We start from the raw sequence: 19,069 nt of genomic DNA on the forward strand, positions 1-19,069 counted from the left end.
ACTTGCGACCCACTCACAACGAGCAGGAAAAACAACAACCAATCACCTATGTTTATTCCCAAAGAGCCATTCTGATTGGCTTGATGTCATAAGCGCTAAACCAATGGTTACCGACTTCCCGTTCCTCGCAGCCAATCAACTCTTGCTTTTTGGTTCCGAGTACCAATTGCCGTTTAGGGCGGGACAAAACGTGGAGTTTATATCCAGGTCGTGTATGCCGTTTCATTTTCACCGCTGGAAATTCTAGCATTGCAGTAGTCTGTTAGAAAACAAGGACGACAACAACCGATAATGTCTGGAAGAGGCAAAACCGGAGCAAAGGCCCGCGCTAAGGCCAAGACCCGTAGCTCCCGCGCCGGTCTGCAGTTCCCCGTAGGCCGCGTTCACCGTCTCCTCCGCAAAGGTAACTACGCCGAGAGAGTGGGCGCCGGGGCCCCCGTGTATCTGGCCGCTGTCCTCGAGTACCTCACCGCCGAGATCCTGGAGTTGGCCGGCAACGCCGCCAGGGACAACAAGAAGACCCGCATCATCCCTCGCCACCTGCAGCTGGCCGTGCGCAACGACGAGGAGCTGAACAAACTGCTCGGCGGCGTGACCATCGCGCAGGGCGGCGTCCTGCCCAACATCCAGGCCGTCCTGCTGCCCAAGAAGACCGGCCAGTCGGCACCGAGCTCCGGCAAGGCGGGAAAGAAGGCCTCCTCTCAATCTCAGGAGTATTAGCCTGCTGGCTAATAACTTGCAACCCAAAAGGTCCTTTTAAGGACCACCCACTCCTCATTCAAAGAGCAACTTTCCCGGTTCTTGCTACCTTAATTCACGTTTCGCATGTTTTATTTTTTTTTGGTATTATTTAATTTAATAAACGCTTGTTTTGTAAACATTGTCTTTACTACTCGTTGACAATAAGCCAGCTGGTGCTATTCGTTCGTTTTTGTGAAGGCGTGTTAATAGTTTAGTGTAGTTGTATTTGGCTGACCACCTCGATGGGTGTACAAATGGAAAGCACGCAGGATATCTGGGTTGTTACATGCTGGTGTTATTAAGTTAGCAGGCCCATTACATTGCATGTGTAGGGGGGCAAAATCCTGGCCTCCACTTACCACAATGTAAGGCTGTTTCATGGGCCACAGCCTGCAACACGTTTTGCTGTTAATCATCTGGTTCCCTGCAGCATGACTCTGCAGCTTCCCTTCAGGCTGGCTTTAAGCCTACAAGTTTTAATTCATTTAAAACCAGGTGCAAAATCTGCATAGTTGATTATAATTGTTTCAGGTTCCCCAGTTAAGTATAAACCCTCATTGACACCAAAATTCTAATTCAAAGTGTACCTAGCTGAAACTAATTTAATTAAGAAGAAGAAGAAGAAAAAAACCTCCCCCTTTGAAGTTAACCAGACTTTTTAATGAGTGTGTTTGTGATCTGGTCATTATTGATGCTGCTGTGGATCAGGAGCTCCACACACCTTCTCTAATGATCATTGATGTTCAATCAACGCTTCTTTTGAGAATAATTTCAACAGAAACTGAATTAACCCTCGTCAGGGTAGGATTCATGGCAGGCCTGCTCTGTTATGTTACATTAGTTTTAGTTGGGTGAACCTGATGAACAGAAAACCTATAGAGTTGGGGCACATTTTAAAACGGTTGTCTTTTGGTAAAAAAAAAAAAATGGCCTGAATACAGTGTTTGTTTGTTCATGTGTGGTTAGATCCTGCATAACATGTTAACGGTTCTGCCAGCATGAAGCTCCAGGTGTTTCCTCCTTTTGAAGAAACAAACAACAGCAGCCAGTTCAGCAGCATAGAGCACAGCGACACGTGACAGCAGACACAATGCAGAGAAGGAATATAACTTATTTCAACTGTCTAAATGTAGGCTACATATGTTCTAGAAATTAGGCAGTACACGTTTCCTCATAGATCATCAGACTATGGCAGCATTTGGTTAAAGTTGCAGTACATTGCGTATGTAATCATTTTAACAAATATAAGTCCATCTGAAAGTGACGTCCAAAAGGATCAGGGCAAAACTTTAAATCTCAGATGACTGAATAAAACGTATTGAGACTAAATATATCTCCCCACATGTCAGGAATTAGATGCATAAAGTAGGGTGATGGCATTTGACGCCTGGTGACACAACTGGACACTTCAACAACCAGATCCTACACCTGTTAAATGTTGCAAATGCAACGAATGAAGCATGCAGGAAAAAGTCAGGAAGCTTCCTCAGATGCACACAGTCCATAAAAATACGTCTCAACTGACAGTTTATCACTTTGCATGTCTTTAAATGGAACAAGTTTCGATTATATCACAACTGTATCATATAGCAGAAATGTCAGCTGTACTGTTCACTGACTTTGCCAGCAGGGGTCAGCTGTTTCATGTCTGATAACGTGGCATGTTTTGTGTTGATGCCCACGTGTGTTTCCATTTAATAACAATTGAAGACAGTTCACTGCACACATTGTTCCAACAGATGTGCATCTCATGCACCCTCACCACAATACCCAGAAAAGACTCATGAAAATATTTGCTGCTGGAAATGAAAGACTTTAAATCATTCCAAGAACCATCATAAAAAATAAGAAAATATCTGAAAAACTATCTTAAGGCTCCATCAGTGCGTGCGACAGTAATTCATGTCGTCTGTGGAGGCGGATTACATGTTTTTTTCATTTCACCCCAGACGTGCAGCTTAAATCACCCTCAACCGGAGAGCATGCAGATATTTCTGTCTGATTTGACTGTTTTATAAATGGCAAAAGAAGCATGACGCAACAAACTTGAACCGAGCTCAGGACATGCTGAACCATTTACTCAGGCCTTGACAACGTGTCCAACACTAAAGTCCAGGACAAAAAAATTCCTGCCCGATAGGAAAAAAAAACGTAGGTGTCCACTGGCTGTGATAATTTCCTGATTCAACACGGTCAGAGAATGTAAATTTAGCAGCACTGTTGTTTTCAGTTGTTTGTGGAAATGACTTTGATAACAGTAATATTAATCATTTCATAGTACTTTATGCATGAAGCAGAGATATGAGAAACTAAATTCAGATACAGTGTCTGGTGATATATCCCTCCCGCTTCTTTCAGAGTGCAAAAAAAAACATTAGCTGTCCCTGAGCCACTCTTCATTTGAAGTTTGAAATGATGTCACCGGGAAGGCACCTTTTTCCATGTTTTGTTAATTACAGCTTGTGGTGAATGGAACAAAAAGAGATCATCTAAACTTAGGCTGGGATACCGAATGGAAAAACTGTTCATGTTCACCATTTAGCTTTTGTATTTCCCAGCACTTGAAATTAATGGAAGTGAATTTAATGAAGTTAGGTTCACAAGAAAAAACAAGAAAAGCAACAAAGTTTTGATGTATCCAACTGTCTGTAAAATTAGCTCTTGGTTTGGTCTGTAAATCTGAGAACATCTAGAAAAACTAAAGCTCTAAAGTACAAGTCTGTCCTATGAGAAACATACAGCAATGTAAAGACACGGACATGAAAAGGAGTGATGAGTGGCGAGAGAAGGAGGGGTGGACTTGGCAGAATGATGTGTGTTTATGCAGCAAAACATTAACGTTGTAAGTAACTCAACAGCAGTGAAGGAGGAATAGCAGATTTCTATCCTTGAGAAGAGAAGTGGGAGACTTTTCACATGAACATTTGGGAGGATGCCTCAACTTGTGCTTTTAATCTTTGGACTGAATCCTTCCACAGAGAAGAATACCCTCATTGCCTGCTCGGGTAATGAGAAACAAAAATATTTGCTATGTATGTGTGTGTGTGTGTCCGGGAGAGAGGGAGATAATGGCGCAATTGTGGCACTTTACCCTCATAGCGTTCAGCCCAATACGACCCAGTTATGTGTCACTCACCATGCACTGTGTGAGAGAGACTTTACACCCTGCCATTATCAGCGTTGTAATATTTCATTTTCTAGCTTCAATGTTACAGAGCAGTAGAAGCAGGTGGAAGCCATCTGGTTTCAGAGAGAAAGATTAGGAGCCAAACCCAGCTGGCTTTGTGAATGGGCACTTTTATGTGTCTATGTGTGAGATCAGGCTGCATTTGGGGCTCTTGTGACTAGTTTGTTGGAATTAGAGGACAATGAAGCATTTCTCCGACATGAGTGTGAGGTGCACATGTGCCTGAGTGAGTATAATTCTAACTTTAAAATGCTACGAATAACTTCTAGTGGGATGCATTTTTTTGTGACAGTATAAAAAAAAACTTTGTTTGTGTGTAGATATGTAAGTGTTACTCTTCTGAAGTGAACTGTGTTGAACATATTGATAAGCTATGGGAGACAAGCGGGCAGATGTTACAAAGGAAACAGCACATCTGTTTGGTGGGCGACTCAAAGCAAAAGTTTTGGGAATATCAGCAGTTTACTGTTCTTCCTGGATTGTCTGGGGTCGAGCCATTTCAGAACTGAGCTGATTGCATGATGTGAGTTGGTACAGTGTGATAATTGTTGCATTGTATGAGAATGTGGGGCAAATCAGAAGATTCAAATGGCATTCATGTGTACACATTGTGAATTTGTTACTGTATATCTGGACAAGTTTTGTATTTTCTGATAATGTTGCAAGATTGAAACACTGTGTTCTGAAACTATTTGTGTCTGTGCTGCAGATTATATAAATCTCTCTTAACCATCTGTGAATCCAAGCTGCACTCTTCCTTCAGAAGGCTCTTTTGGCTGAGTCGAGCCTCTTGTGCAGCATTCCTCCCGACCTGCATGTGTACCATCAAACAAGATTAGGTTACAGTCGAGTTAAGGCCAAGGTCAGGGCAAAAGTCAATTTTTAACCTGTCAGTGTGGTGGAGAATTTGTGCGTGGCCTGAGAGGAAGTGCTGACCGAGAGCGTGAACTGTTTCTTAGCAGCCTCAGACGCAGCCTGAATGCATGTTTACGTCTCAGACTGAGCCACCACTTGCCTAATCGTTACCATCCTTTATTATTCTATCTGTCTACTGTCATGTTCAGATATTCTGCAAAATCCTGCAGGCATTTTCTCCACAGGGCAACACAAGCTGACTGATCCAAACCTCGCAACAGACACATAATTCAAGATCTGCGAGAAACCTCCAACCCGCACAATCAATCATTTCACATACTGACAGTGGAGCTGGCAAAAATATCCCCATTTAAAGGTCATTCAGTAAATGTTCAGCACCTCAGCTGTAACGTCCACATCATCACAACTCAGAGCTGTAATCATCTCTGCAGGATTCACCAGTCTGCAGTCCATCTGGTTACTTAGCTGCCTCTGTTTGTTTGTTTTTATGTTCCTCAGTGAGTCCTCATCTGCTTCATTTCCTCCATCTCCTCTCTGGCCCCCGACCATGGGAAAAGCCTTGAGAGATCAATAGTGGAGTCTTTTCTCCCACTCTCCTCCACCCTCTCTCTGTTTGTGTGTAAGCCAAAGAGTTCCTGTGGGACATCTGAAAAGATGCTCACATGTTTACTCACTTCCTGTGGAACATAGTATTTCTCTGTCGCTGATGTATTGAGCACAGTAGGTGCATTATAATCCACTGTGCTTCATTATGTTATCATAATTTGTTGTGCAACAGATTTGCAGAGTGGAACCACCCCTTTTTCCAGTTTGTTACATCAATGGTTCAGAGCTCGGAGCAGGAAGTCAGAGGACACAAGGTCCTTCTCCATCTCCCACTCCTACACTACGAGCTCTTTCCTTTGGGGATCAGACTAACACCTGCTTTACCAATAGACAGTGCTGAGGAGACTTCTCAGATCACCTGGTGTGGTCCAGCTGAGATTTAAGTCAATGGAAGTCTTGTAGAAGCCAATACATTAAGGGACCGTCTGAGCCAGATGTGAGGTTTATACCAAAAAAGAGAAAGGGAAACCGTAAAAAGGAAATAATGGCATGTGTTGGAGGGCAGTGCCTGGTCTCTGCTGCGTGTAACTCTGCTGGGATGTAATTCTGCACCGGGATGGGGAGGAGATGGGGTTGGGAGGAGGGTAAGAGCAGAGGGATTCAGTGCGTGAATGAAAAAAGCAAGACGCAAGACAGACACAATAATGTGGACACTGCTCTACGTGTTAACAATCTTCAGACAAACCCATGGATCTAGCTGTTGCCTGGACTCAGTGAAAGTACAGAGATGGTAAGAGCTGCATGTCTGTCAGTGAAGTAAGTAAACTATTGGCTGTGTTTGCCAGAGCTGTTGTGTTTCCTATTTATATAGTCTTTTATTATATAACCCTGTCTTTTATTTTACTGATCATTTTAAAGATCATGTCAAGTTTTCCGTGGCTGTTTGATCCAGCGTTCACTCTCAGCAGAAGTCAGTTCTGTGTAAAAGTAGCAGCCCAGACTGTGTAGCTGGCGGGATCTATTTTCAGAAGCTCGTGGCAACTCTGGAGGGCATAACTGCCTCCATAATGACAGGTTACAGTGCAAGGCCCTGCATTTGAAGGCATTAAAACTGCTCTCCGGCCTGGGTGTGTACGTTAAATCACTGAGGCTTGTGGGAGCAGGAGGAAATGTGTGTGTGTGTGTGTGTGTGTGTGTGTGTGTGTGTGTGTGTGTGTGTGTGTGCGTGTGTGTGTGCGTGTGCGTGTGTGAGTCAGACAGACACATTACTCTACCCACTCTCCTGTCCTGTGTCTGAGAGCGTGGCTCAAAGAGGGCTAGTGTTGACAGCCAATGGGCTGACAGCAGAGGCGCGAGGGGTCCGCGCTGAACAGAGGGGACGGTCTGTTCCCCGTGTCACCGGGTCCTCTGAGACTCACACACTGGACGTGATTGTCAGAATGTCTGTGGTCGCCTCGTCTGGAGTGACATCAGACGCAGATTGAACGACCTGTTGTCTCAAACACTACGAACTAAACTTAGAACACGGCAGATGTGGATATCTTTTTTTTTTTTTTTTTTTTTTTTTTTTTTTTTTTTTTCTTCGAAAGTTTCATTGGTGATGACAACATGGAGTGACAAAGAGCTTTAGGATTGATGTCGTCATTTCCTGACAAACTGGTGGGGAAAAACCTGATATATAAGAAACAGAGCAAGACATGTCTCTGAATGGTCTGATTAGAATAAAGATGATATGAATCATACGCTGTGGCAAAACAGGGACTAACTTTTGGAGGAAAAAAAACAAAACCGTGTGTATCCTTCTACTAGAGTTTCAGAGACTCTGAGGCGCACAGCTCTACTCTGAAATATAAATTAAGAGTAACACGTGACATAAGTTTAACCTTTGGTAGACAAAACAGACTCTAGATGGTAGGGAGTTGTGTCTACTCCACGCAGAGTCAACAACCAGCCCATGTGTAAGTGATAGTAAAGGACGTGGATAACAGCTTTTCAGCAGAAACACATGGTGAGTCATCTGTGCCGCTTATATGTCTGTGATTGTTTGAGGCACGTCTGCTCCTCGTGGCCTGTTGTTTCCTTTCTTGTCTGATGTGAGTGCGATGAGCAGACGGCTGGATCTAATATGCAGCATCTGTCTGCAAACGTGCGTGTGTGTGTGTGTGTGTGTGTGTGTGTGTGTGTGTGTGTGTGTGTGTGTGTTTGTAAAGATCAGTGTGTGAGTCACAGTGACTCATCACAGCCAGAGGAAGCACTGATCTGACCCCTGATGCGTGAGGCACCTGTAGAGCTCGTTCACACCTATGTATCAAATACACATTTGTGATACTCATTAAAAAAAAAAAAACCTCTCTGGCTGCTATGGTTGTGCTCGTTCTCTAACATGTAAAATCAGTCATCTTTTTTTTTTTTTAGGCTGAGGCATAAATCAATGGCAACATGGATCGTTTTGTCCATAGTTGAGGAGAAACAATTCCTCTGTATGACGGTTTGGTCACATGGGCTTATAACTGGGGCAGAAGGGTGTCTAAGGAGCGCACTGTTCCCATTGTAGTACAACTGTAGTAGCAGTATTCCCAGCGCTCCCATTCATGCCCTGCTACTCTCTCTTCTTCTCTCCCATTATCTTCTATCTGTGTGCTTCAGGACCTCCATGTGTCAGGTAATTCGGACCGTCCCGCCGACATGGACCGCATGAGCAGGAACAGAGTGGAACGCGGGCGACAGACACACCAGGTCTTACAGGTGAGGCGTTTCTTCCTGCGGGAACTATTTTCAGATAATACAACCGGGGATGTTAAATATAGTGTGCCATAACTGACTTTATTACCACGAGCATCTGCGGCGACTTTGCTTGTTATATAATGTAACTGAGAGGTGCAAGATTTTAGCAATACATCGGCTTCAGATTATTAGTGCTTACTAGGGCATGTTATTCTTTTTTACATATATATTTACAGCACATATTGTTTCACATATTTAATGTAAAGTCATGTAAGTGTTCTTGGCTGTGTTTTTCTGATATTGACTCTAATAACTGTATTTATTTTTTATATTTTAAGTTTGACTTTGTATTAAATCATCTTTATTGAAATTTTACAATGTTCAGTCTTCCAGCTGCAGAAAAACATCTGGGTTTTACACAATGCCATTTCTGGAATCATAAAATGTAGCTAGTGAATATCAATAATTATGTGACAGCTACTGTGTTTACTAATGCTGGCACACCTCATACTTTTGTAGTAAAAAGTTCTGATAGTGATATTTTGACAGTGTTACTATCATCAGCTTCATTTGTTTATCTATATGTATATCTATATTGTGCATCTTATTTTCTGTGTTAGGGCATGTATTGCGAATCAAGTACTTACCCATTTTAATTATATGCTGTATATTATATTACATATCATGCTTTGCTGTTTAGTTGTTCATGTATGTCGTTTTTCCTTTTAAGATCCAGATCAAAATGATGCCCACCTCAACACATTTTTTTTAATGTGTGAAATCGATTTAAATGCTGTGTGTAAAAAGTAACTTGATCGTTTTAGGATCATGTAAAGGCTTATGATCTATTTTTTTGATTGATTGTATTTTAACAGAGCACTCCTTTAGACCTGATTGAAACAGGCAAGTCCCTGAAAGTCCAGGCTGAGCGCCCCCACCTGGTTAGTTTGGGAAGTGGACGTCTGAGCACAGCCATCACTTTGCTACCACTACTGGAAGGTGAGGACCTGTTTGTGTGTGTGTGTGTGTGTGTGTGTTTGTCTGCGTGTGTGTCACTCTGTGTCTTAGAGGGGCTTAGGGAAGATGGTTATTAAACATTTTTAGTCTAACTAAAATGGGAAGTTCTGTTGTGTCGATGTCAGAGTAATTCACACTAAAATGTAAAAGTTATTCACTACTTAGTTTTAAAGTACACATAACGTGCCATATTAATAAGGAATGACACAGCAAGGGTCTCAATATTACTGCCTATCTTCACCTACCAAATGCCTCACTAATACACAGGATGCTATGCTAACACTGTACATGCTCAGCTCACACACCAATCGTGCCTTAGGATTTAATTGACTGTTACCTGTAATGGTGCAGCTAATAGGATGCACCATCGCATTGACTATTCCTTTAGTAGGTGCTTAAGAGCAGGAAACTGCAGTTGTATAAGCCCAGACATCTCTACTGACTACATTATCTGTGATACTGTAAGCACCATAAGAAGTAGAGACACTTCTCCAAAGTCTCCAAAATAAGTCAATTGTTCTTGAATTAGTAAGTGGCACAACTTTTCAAGAGTGATGGACTGACAAAAACTGATGACACATGACTCTCTAACCATGTTGTTGTTGCTCACACTGAGCCACAGTTGTAACTGCACCCCAGTCTGTATTTTCCTCGCACCATTTGTCTTGTACTGAGCCTGAACATCAGAGAGGAAGGGAGAAGAGGGTGTGACACTGGCGCCCCACAGTAAAAGCCTCATGGGATTGTCTTTGTGCATCATCTCCTCTGCGCTATCAAATAATAAGAAATATTGTATGTGTTGGAGTCGGACGGTGACGGAATACAACCGATAATCAAATTACAGCACAGTAAATAGCTGCGGATGGTTGTATTAATTGTCACTGACAACATGCCCGTCATGTGCCAGGCTAAGCCCGTCTCATGAGACTAACACCTGCTGTTCAACATTCATTCACATGATGATTCCACTTGTGACTGCGCCCATGAGGCCTCTGAGACCCTGTCGTCTATGGCTTTGAACCGCAGACCTAAGAATACCTCACAAAACTATTCAGGTCCACTCATCTCTCCGCTAACTGACGCTGTGAAAATGTTTTCTCTTGTTTTAGGGAGGACCACGCTGGGCAGTGAAGAGACAGACATCCCGCTGCAGGGCCCCGGCATCGCACCCAACCACTGCTACATCGAGAACCAGGCAGGCAGCATCATCCTGTACCCATGTGGAAACCAGTGCTCTGTCGATGGCCTTCTCATCACCAAAGCCTTTCGCCTTACACAAGGTAGCACAGTCACAGGCTGAAGTGTCTGCAGTAGTATGATTGCTCGTGTTAAAGACCCTTTTATCTGGACTCGCATATCAAATTACTTAATCATTTGCCATACAACAATGTAAAACAATGTAACCAAACAATTAAAAGTAGAACAGCAGTTCATACTGTGTCTCTTAAAAACTCCCTTTGATCTGTGCAGTGACACCAATGCAGTACTGCGACACAAAACTGGGAAAAATAATGAACGGATAAGTTTTAAAGGTCTAAAATGGAGGCAAAGTCAACATAAACACGGCCCACCTTCCCAATAGCAGTCCCCATGTCCTTCCAGTAACATGCATACTTGCTATAATAAAAAAAGGCATAACAGTCCCGCCCCCGCTCAGTCCCCTCTATGGGATCCAAGCCAGCAGCTACACCAAAATGTCATTTGAAGCCGGTGTGTGTGGAGGCAGCAGCTGCTGAACAGGAATACTCAAGGCTTTGCCTCATTCAAAGGACAAACATGAAACTCTGAATAAAACAACTGAATGGAGAAAACCGCTTCGTTTGTATCATACGGAACAACGTTGCAGCACTTTGGACTCTGATGGATGAAATGAATATCAAATTTCCTGTGGAATATCCAGAACTGGAAACAAAGCTTCAGCGCGTGACTCCCAGGAAACATATCAGGCATTTTTGAAAGACACAAAGGAGATGATAAGGAGTTGATTTCACTTACTGGTTAATTACACGTAAGTTAAACTAATCAGTCTAAACTCACACCTCCCAACGTATTGAGCATTTAATGTTAATAATCAGGACAACTTCCGGCAATTGTTTCCGTACATACAACATATACACCGTGGCCTTTAAAAACTAAAATTTTTGTCGCTGTATATTTTTGGTGAAATGAATGGAATTAGCTCTTTGAAGATGATGACTAATAAACTGATAGAATATAACTAACACATCACTGACAGATTCCCACATACACTCTCTTCTCTCCTGCCAGGGTGTATGCTGTGTTTTGGTCAGTCGGCCTTTTTCCGCTTCAACCATCCAGAAGAGGCTCAGAGGATGAAGAGCATGCTGCCTGGAGGGAGCCATGGACCGAACACCACAAAAACTCTCCCTCCTGGTAAAAACTCTTATTTGATGACTATTCAGTACGATAAAACAATCTAACTCCAGACTGAATAATGCCTGTCATCCACAAATAAGCTTGTCGTGACAACTGTTTGTTCGAAGGTTGCACAGTTTTCTCAGCAGCTATTCTGGGCAGAGCAAATGCTTTGGGCACACAAACCCCTTTGATCTCTACCTCCATACTGTACAAATCAATCAGTTAGCATTAATGTTAAACAAGTCAGTGTGGTTTAGTTCCAGCTAATTATGAGTCGCTGACATATGGTGATCAAATAACAGATGATTAGCTGATGTTTTAAGGCTTACATCCTCGCAAATGGCTACTGAGAGAAAACAAGACTTGATCGGCTCGATAATTTGAAGGGAACTACTCCAAAAATGAAAAAAATGTTGTGCTTCCGGAATTTGACACTAAATTGTCTCTTGATTTATGTCTCCAACTGGATTGGTCAAGGAGTTTGACTGACATGTTGGTTATTATCATCCCTGACAGGATGCAGAAATAGCTTGTTCAGAACTAATTATCTGTGGCCTACATTGTGATCTACTTCTCTAAAATCGGTGATTTTCGCTCAGTGTGTGACCTCATTGTATGAAGGAGATTGTTGTAATCTTGTAACCACAAGTGGTTTTCGTCTGTTTTTTTTTCCCTGCTCATATTCATATGATGTGACGTTATTCTGGCCCGCTGCCTACTGCAAGTGCTGTCGGTGATATTTACAATCCATTCTCCTCTGACCTTATTGGTTTGGCTGTCAGTGCCTGAACAGTCATAGGCACCACACCCTGCCCAGTGTCTACGGCCCACTCTTTCCTGACCAAGCCCTGATTTCATCTGCTCTGAATGAGGTGCACGGCTGCAGCTTTTATATTTAGCTGCCCCAGATCCCTGTAGGATTACAACACAACGAAGGAGCATCCCGACCACTGGGTTTGGTTCATATAGGGGACGATGGGTTTGGAGACGTGTATTACTATTTAAAGTGGGCCACTGAGACAGTGTTCAGGCATATATGACCTACACACTTTGTCCCACAGCTGACCTAAGGTGTGGTGGATGTCAAATGGACAAATAAAGACAGAGCCTGTGTGTTTGTTTAACTGTGTTTTTGCAACTGTTTTCTTCGTTTATTCAACAGGAATGCTCACACAAGTGTTTCTGTCTCTCCTCTGCAGACCCCCATGGTGTCTTGAATGGGAACCATGAGTCTTTTTTGAGCAACAGTGACTCCAAAATCAACAACATGGCAAAAAACCTGCAGGATTCCTTGGTGCTGAATGCTTCATCATCATCATCATCATCATCATCATCGGGGTTGGGTAAACAGCCTGTTGCTCACCCATGTCCCCCAAACATGCTAAACGGGAGAAACGGCTCCACAGCAGACAGCTACATTCATGAAAAAAACAGCAGAAGCTCTCTGGGCAACAAAACCCCTCCAGTACCTGCTCGGTCCACTCATACCAATCACACCCCTGTGCCCCACCCACGGACCTCATTCTCTGTGGCCTCAAGTGGAACCAGTGGAGGTCAGAGGGCCCAGGAGAGTCCAAAGGCTCCTAGGAACACAAGGGCAGAGGCTACATCAAACCCCACGCCACATATCAGGGGGTCAGGACAGAGCAACTCCAGCCAAAGTCACAAAACATCCTCCACCAAGTTTTCCCCGTCGGCTCCATCCAGCCCCCGATTGAGAGGATCCTCCCTACAGCAGAGATCTCACAGCCCCATGAGAGAGCAGGGTCAGTATCTCCCCCATGTCGATGTCCCTCAAAGGATCAGGACTCCAGAGCCGACTGGGTCCACCAGCCTGAAAGAACTTCCCCCTCTCGGCCCTTACACGTCCTGCAGAGGGACTCCAGGATCACAGGGCTCGGCTTCCCCTCTCGCCTCACAGGGCTTCACTGCTAAACCGCCAGAGAGCCCGCAGGGCCACCGCAAACTCACACCTCCGTCAAAAGCAGAAGCCATGAGGGCGCTGTATGCCCAGAGTCCATCACCACTCCAGGAGAAGGAGTCGGGAAGCAGGCAGTCAAGGCCTGGCCTGGGAGGCGCCGTCGTGTCAGGCTTGGGTTCTGTATCTGGTTTGTCTCCTCTCACTAGCCCTCGCAGCCAAAGAAAGACCTCCTGCATGACTGTGAAAGGATCCTCCGGCAAGGAAGCCAATCCTGTGAAACCATACACCCGGGAACGCAAAAACAGCATCTCTGAGATCAGTGACAATGAAGACGAGTTATTGGAATACCACCGCTGGCAGAGAGAGGAGAGGCTGCGTGAGCAGGAAATGGAGAAACTGGTGAGTGGTCAGCTGTGACTAACAAGTAATAAGTTTAAAACAATCATATTGGATTTCAACTTTCATATGACTTTAAAGTCTCATTGAGGGTCAGTCCAAATTAAGATGTTGATGTGAACTTTCATGACTGTTTGTTTATTCTTTATCCTGAGTAGGGGTGGAATTTTTATACTTTAAATCTGCAATAATACATTTTTTTGGCCAAATTAGAAAAAAAACATCAAAATAAGCTAACATCAGCAGAACAACATTAGCACTGGTTTGGAGTCCAGTGTTCACTCTAAAACCCGTGTTTTTCTCTGAATTTATCCTGCTGTAGTGGTAGACAGTAAACTCGAAAAATATTTAACGTTCAGACACGAGAGTTGCATTTAATTCTCTGTAATAAAACAAATTCAATTATTTCTACGCCTACATGTACACTTATTATGACAACATGTTGATTATTGCACAGAGCTGGTTGGTTAGCCAGACTTGTGGGAAAAACAAATTTTTGGCCACAGCACAATTGATGAGGATCAACACTATGATTTTAAAGCACATGGACACAATTATGTGGACAAGGCAGAGTTTACTGGGATGGCAGACTGCAAGTCTGCTTCCAGATATCTTCTCTGAATCCTCTGGCGTACGGCCAGTGGCTCATCTACTCGGAGCATTACTGGCATCGTCAGCCCATGTGGCCCGAGTGACACGGGGTGAACATTCCTCCAGAAGTCTCGGGGTGCAGAGCCAAGAGTGCGGCTGGTTGTTGCTCAACGCTACGGTACATTTACCAAAAGGACGAGCGGCATTTACTTTCAAAGCTGCCTCCGCATGACTGGAGGCGCTTTCATAGTCAAACTCACACCAGATCACAGACCGCATACTTGTTATCCATCTTCAGTCCAGCCCCAACACCCACCTCCCACTCCCCCCAGCCCAACCCTCTCCCACTCTTCAGCACCCCCCCCCCCCCACCCCAGCCTGCCTTCTGACAGCTGAAGCGACCACAGAGGCGGGTGGTCACTGCCGGCCCGCCACGTCTACAGACTATTTCAGGAACCAAAAGGTTTCTGGTAACAAATAAGATATTAACTGAGCCACTCTCCCTCTGTGTTGAGTCATTCAGTATGTGTGGACAATGTAGCCTCTGTCAATAGATAAACGGATAAAGGACAGATATCTCTTGGCCCAATAATGTGTTGATTCGTGTATTTGCTTGTAATCCATATTAAGATTTTCTTACATTACATAGTTTTAGTTTTGTAGGCACTAATAACGTGATGCATTCAAGTGATGGTACAAAAGTCTGGACAGCTGATCAGGATCAGGATCATTTTTACAGATTTTGCTGAGGTGTAGAACTTGGTTATGGATGGACAATGTGTTAATTCATTAGAGGTGCTGTTGGGCAGATTTTTTAATCTTTAAATTAAGCCTAGTTAGTTGTTTCTCTGTTTCCTCTATGATAAGCTATGCCAATGTCCTGGCGTTAAAAAGGTAGCTTCATATTTTGACATAATAATGGGCATGAGAGTGGCATCAATCATTTTTATCTAACTACGGGCAAGAAAAGTGTTTTTACTAAAAGGTTCTACTATTCTTTTAAGAGGGCCCCTTCATTAGTCTCCATTATACCAGGCCAGGGTACATCTAAAGTACTTGTTATTGCTGCTGTAATTGAGTTTAAATGCAGCTTAATACATTTAGTGACAAATCAGCTGGTGTGTGGTAAACTATGTTTAGGGTGTTAGAATACGTTTTTGATGTGTTTGATTTTTAGCATCACAGCCTTGAATAAAACACCCCCAAAACACAAACTGTAGACCTGCAGAGAAAGACAAAGAGAGGATTTCCTCTCAGTGAAATGGATTCTTTATATTTGGCACAGTGCTCTCTTGGCACAGTTGGCACACATACAGTATATAGAACCCAACTTGCACACATGGATATTGCTGCACGTTAAAAACCCATGCTGCACTCTCACACTCTCTCAGCAAAAGTAAAGGGCATAGACAGAAATGAAGCAATTACAAATAGAGAAGGTAATTTTGGCACTAGCACGAGGACAAACTGCTCGACTACAGCATACATTTTATCTTTTGAGAGAGTTGGGGTTAATTAAGAAGATTTCTTTTATGATACATTAAAAACAAAAACATTTAATTTCCAAATCAAACTGCAACATCTCAGTAATAATGTGGGGTATTTCAGTGTTGCCTTATTTTGTTCTTAATAATGACCTAAATTCTCCAGTGGAAGCAAAAGTAAATAGGGACTAGAAACCTGCATCTGAAGATAAGAGTCTTACAACGAGCTCTAAACCTAACTTCTGTGTTTACAAAAAAATTGGTATAAAAATTCTAAAGCTAGCCATGAATATTTTTTATTTTACCACAATTTATTGTGTTAACATAAAACACGCACTGTGTATAAAGCGAAGTAATAATGATTTAAAAGATACTAATATATTTTCTACTAAAATGTGTATTTAAAATAAATAAATAACACCTTGTCTATCAAAATGAGCATATACAAGCAATAATTTTGTGTAATTTTCTTACTATTCAGTAATAAGGTAAAGTAAGTCTGAGTGTATAAAAAATGATAACATGTCATTTGAACTAATTTGTTGAGGAAACCAAGTATCCACAAGATTTCACTTTGAGTGCTACTGATGCTTTTCCTCGAGGATGCGTACAACATAAACAACTGTTTAAGGTGTAAATCTTGCAGCTAAGATCAATACTCAGAGGAGGTGTGGTTATTCGAATAACAATTTATACACCAGAAAATTGAACTGCAGCAACGGGCACATCAGACACAATGGTTCCTTGTCTCTCCTAATTGTGAGATTGGAATGATGATTATATAGTCTGCATTATTTTGCAAGATTAAAGCACGCATCCCATTGTCTGGCGTAACGAGAGTGAACAGAACGGCCACGAGCTACAACCATGTGGTGCGTCAAACGATAGTGTCAGAGTGTAAAAAACAGTTGCAGCTGGTGTGTGTGGACTGAGATACTTACACTTAATTAAAAAATTTTTTTTTTTTACAGTTAACACAGTATGTCAAATTTTGTTTTCATAAACAACTCAAGCTCTGACAGGTTTTACTATGAAGCCCCTCCTGAGAGATGTACTACATCAGCCTCGGCCCTCCTGCTATCAGGTTACACACTTGTCCCGTGCCAGTGGCCGAGGGACAGCTGCCTAAATGGGACAATGTCACACAAGGACCCTTGAGGCTAATCTGCAACATGATCTATAATATCGGGCTGCATGCTAACATCTCACATCTCTTCTATAGGAGCGGCAGAGACTGGAGACCATCCTGAATCTGTGTGCAGAGTATAATCATGAGGACAGTGGTGTGGAGCTGGTGAGGAGTGGGCTGCTTATGGGGAGCGCCAGAGGGACCTGCTCAGACACAGGAGGGGGGACGTCTCTTCAGGGAGTAGACAGACCCCAGAGGGTGAGAGAGAACGATGAGGAAATCCAGAGAGAGGAGTCTAGCAGCACAGAGAGCACGCACCAAGAGGTGAAGTACTCATTCTTGAATTTACACGAGTGTGGAGAGGGATGTGATTGATGTTTTGTTTTTTTACATATAAATCTGATTTCAGTGTGAAGAGCTGTTAGCTGGGCAGGAGCAGGCCTACCTGGAGGAGGACAGGAACAGGATCTTGGCCAGGGTCGATGACTTGAAGCACAGAGTCAGCGAACTGGAGCAGCAGCTACAAGAGACCAAACAGGAGGTCAGCAGACACACATGCATATGGCATTTTACCTTGAATGCTTTCAGATCAACTCGCCCCTATCGTGAGACGAGCAGAGGCCTCCAACTGTTCATTTAGCATGACAGTGATTGTTGGTTTGCTGAATCTGACTCCATATTTGTCTCTGTAGGTGGAGATGGAGCAAGCCCTGCTGCAGGCGGAGAGGCGGTCCGAGCAGGAGCAGGTGGAGGCTGAAAATGAAGTCATCTCTCAGCTGCAGCTCAGACTCAGCCAGCTGGACAAGGCCACCCAGAAAGAGAAGGAGAAGGTGAGCACCCAGGACAGAGCAACGTGAGACAATGGATACTGTCAGTTTGCCTATGAGCATTGGTCTACTGCACGTGAATGACATGTTCTGTGTTTTAATATGTAAATCTCACTCCTTCCCGAATGTGCAAACGGTGTCTCGAGACAAGTTTCTCAGATCTCAATTGACTCGCACTGCTTCTTGTAGGCAGACTGTCCTAAAACACAAAACACAACCTGTCTTCTCTCTGAAGTGTCCAAACAAAGACAAACACACACCAGCTGAAATCTTCCTCACAAGTGTTAGGCTTTTAGTTGAATGTGACCAAAACTACTAAAAATACAAATTTAGAAATATGCATAAGCCTTTTTTTTTTTATTTTTATTTTTTTATCCCATTTTAACATTAACAAATGTGTGACGTGTTGCAATCCCTAACCCCTAACCTAACCTCTGCCTCCTCTAATACTTCTTTAACTGCATCGACCGCCTGTCAGCTTTAAAGCTTGACTGCATGGATTTTGAGTTGTCCGTGATTTTATTTTTTTCTCCCTGGCGTGATATGTGTGTCTGAATGTGGACACAATTGTGTGTACGTGTGTGTGTGTTTCTGTGTGTTTTTAGGGGAGGGCTAGTGTGTCGGCTGAGCGGAAGGTCCTGGAAAAGCAGAGGAATGAGTACAGTGAGCTGAAGAGGCAGTTTGATAAGTGCCCCTTGTCTCTAAGGGAACAGTTACAGGAGCAGCTCAGCAGGGTCAGTGTTCTCACGCAGCCCACTGGCTGGCGACAGTGAGTTATATTAAACCACAGTGCTGTATGATCTGCACAGAAACAGCCGCAGACATAACACTGACTCTGTTTTGAAGCACCTCAGAACAACTCATAAATCTGTTTTCTGCTGTTGCGCTTCATTATATAAACATATAGGGTTTATTATGTCAAAGCCATTTGTAAGTGTAACTATACAGCAGGCAATGCATTTCCTACTCCAGCAGCAGTCTCAGTCTGCTGCTTAATCACTGCTGTTCCCTCATTCTGGATGCTTAATAATATAACATGCAATTAGTAATATTCATGATGTTATTAACAGCTTTGCTCTAAAAATCTGCATGCTTTTTACCATGTCACCCACACCAACTTAATGTTGTTAGACAGAGCACTGTTAGATTTGATGGTATTAAATATGTCAGACTTTAAATAATTATAAGTCTGGTGGTTTTATATATTTCTTATTGTCAATAAATCCTATAAAAGGACCAAAACAATATAAA

At 43.1% G+C, this 19,069-nt stretch overlaps 2 protein-coding genes across 4 annotated transcripts in view; both read left to right on the forward strand.

Moving 5' to 3' along the window:
* Positions 1 to 184: 184 nt before the first annotated feature.
* On the forward strand, positions 185 to 878 carry h2ax (H2A.X variant histone). The gene has a single exon (XM_069146602.1). It carries the CDS (start codon positions 292 to 294, stop codon positions 718 to 720), a length of 429 nt encoding a protein of 142 aa, XP_069002703.1. The 5' UTR covers positions 185 to 291; the 3' UTR covers positions 721 to 878.
* Positions 879 to 965: 87 nt separating this feature from the next.
* Positions 966 to 19,069, forward strand: part of phldb1a (pleckstrin homology-like domain, family B, member 1a) — a 30,387-nt gene continuing 12,283 nt past the window's right edge. For 2 of the 3 annotated variants that reach the window (XM_069146594.1, XM_069146595.1), the window contains exons 1-10: positions 6,923 to 7,009; positions 7,997 to 8,095; positions 8,950 to 9,073; positions 10,201 to 10,371; positions 11,360 to 11,485; positions 12,670 to 13,790; positions 17,085 to 17,315; positions 17,401 to 17,532; positions 17,684 to 17,821; positions 18,424 to 18,552. In XM_069146594.1, coding sequence (XP_069002695.1) covers positions 6,986 to 7,009; positions 7,997 to 8,095; positions 8,950 to 9,073; positions 10,201 to 10,371; positions 11,360 to 11,485; positions 12,670 to 13,790; positions 17,085 to 17,315; positions 17,401 to 17,532; positions 17,684 to 17,821; positions 18,424 to 18,552 — 2,295 coding nt within the window. In that variant the 5' untranslated portion in view covers positions 6,923 to 6,985. Of the gene's footprint in view, positions 4,155 to 6,089; positions 6,167 to 6,922; positions 7,010 to 7,996; positions 8,096 to 8,949; positions 9,074 to 10,200; positions 10,372 to 11,359; positions 11,486 to 12,669; positions 13,791 to 17,084; positions 17,316 to 17,400; positions 17,533 to 17,683; positions 17,822 to 18,423; positions 18,553 to 19,069 lie in introns of those variants that run through there. The other variant, XM_069146593.1, reaches the window with a different exon arrangement.

Source organism: Embiotoca jacksoni, unplaced genomic scaffold (assembly GCF_022577435.1).
Source record: "Embiotoca jacksoni isolate LCO1_2020_lvr unplaced genomic scaffold, fEmbJac1.0.p SCAF_13, whole genome shotgun sequence".
In the NCBI taxonomy this organism is placed as follows: domain Eukaryota; kingdom Metazoa; phylum Chordata; class Actinopteri; family Embiotocidae; genus Embiotoca; species Embiotoca jacksoni.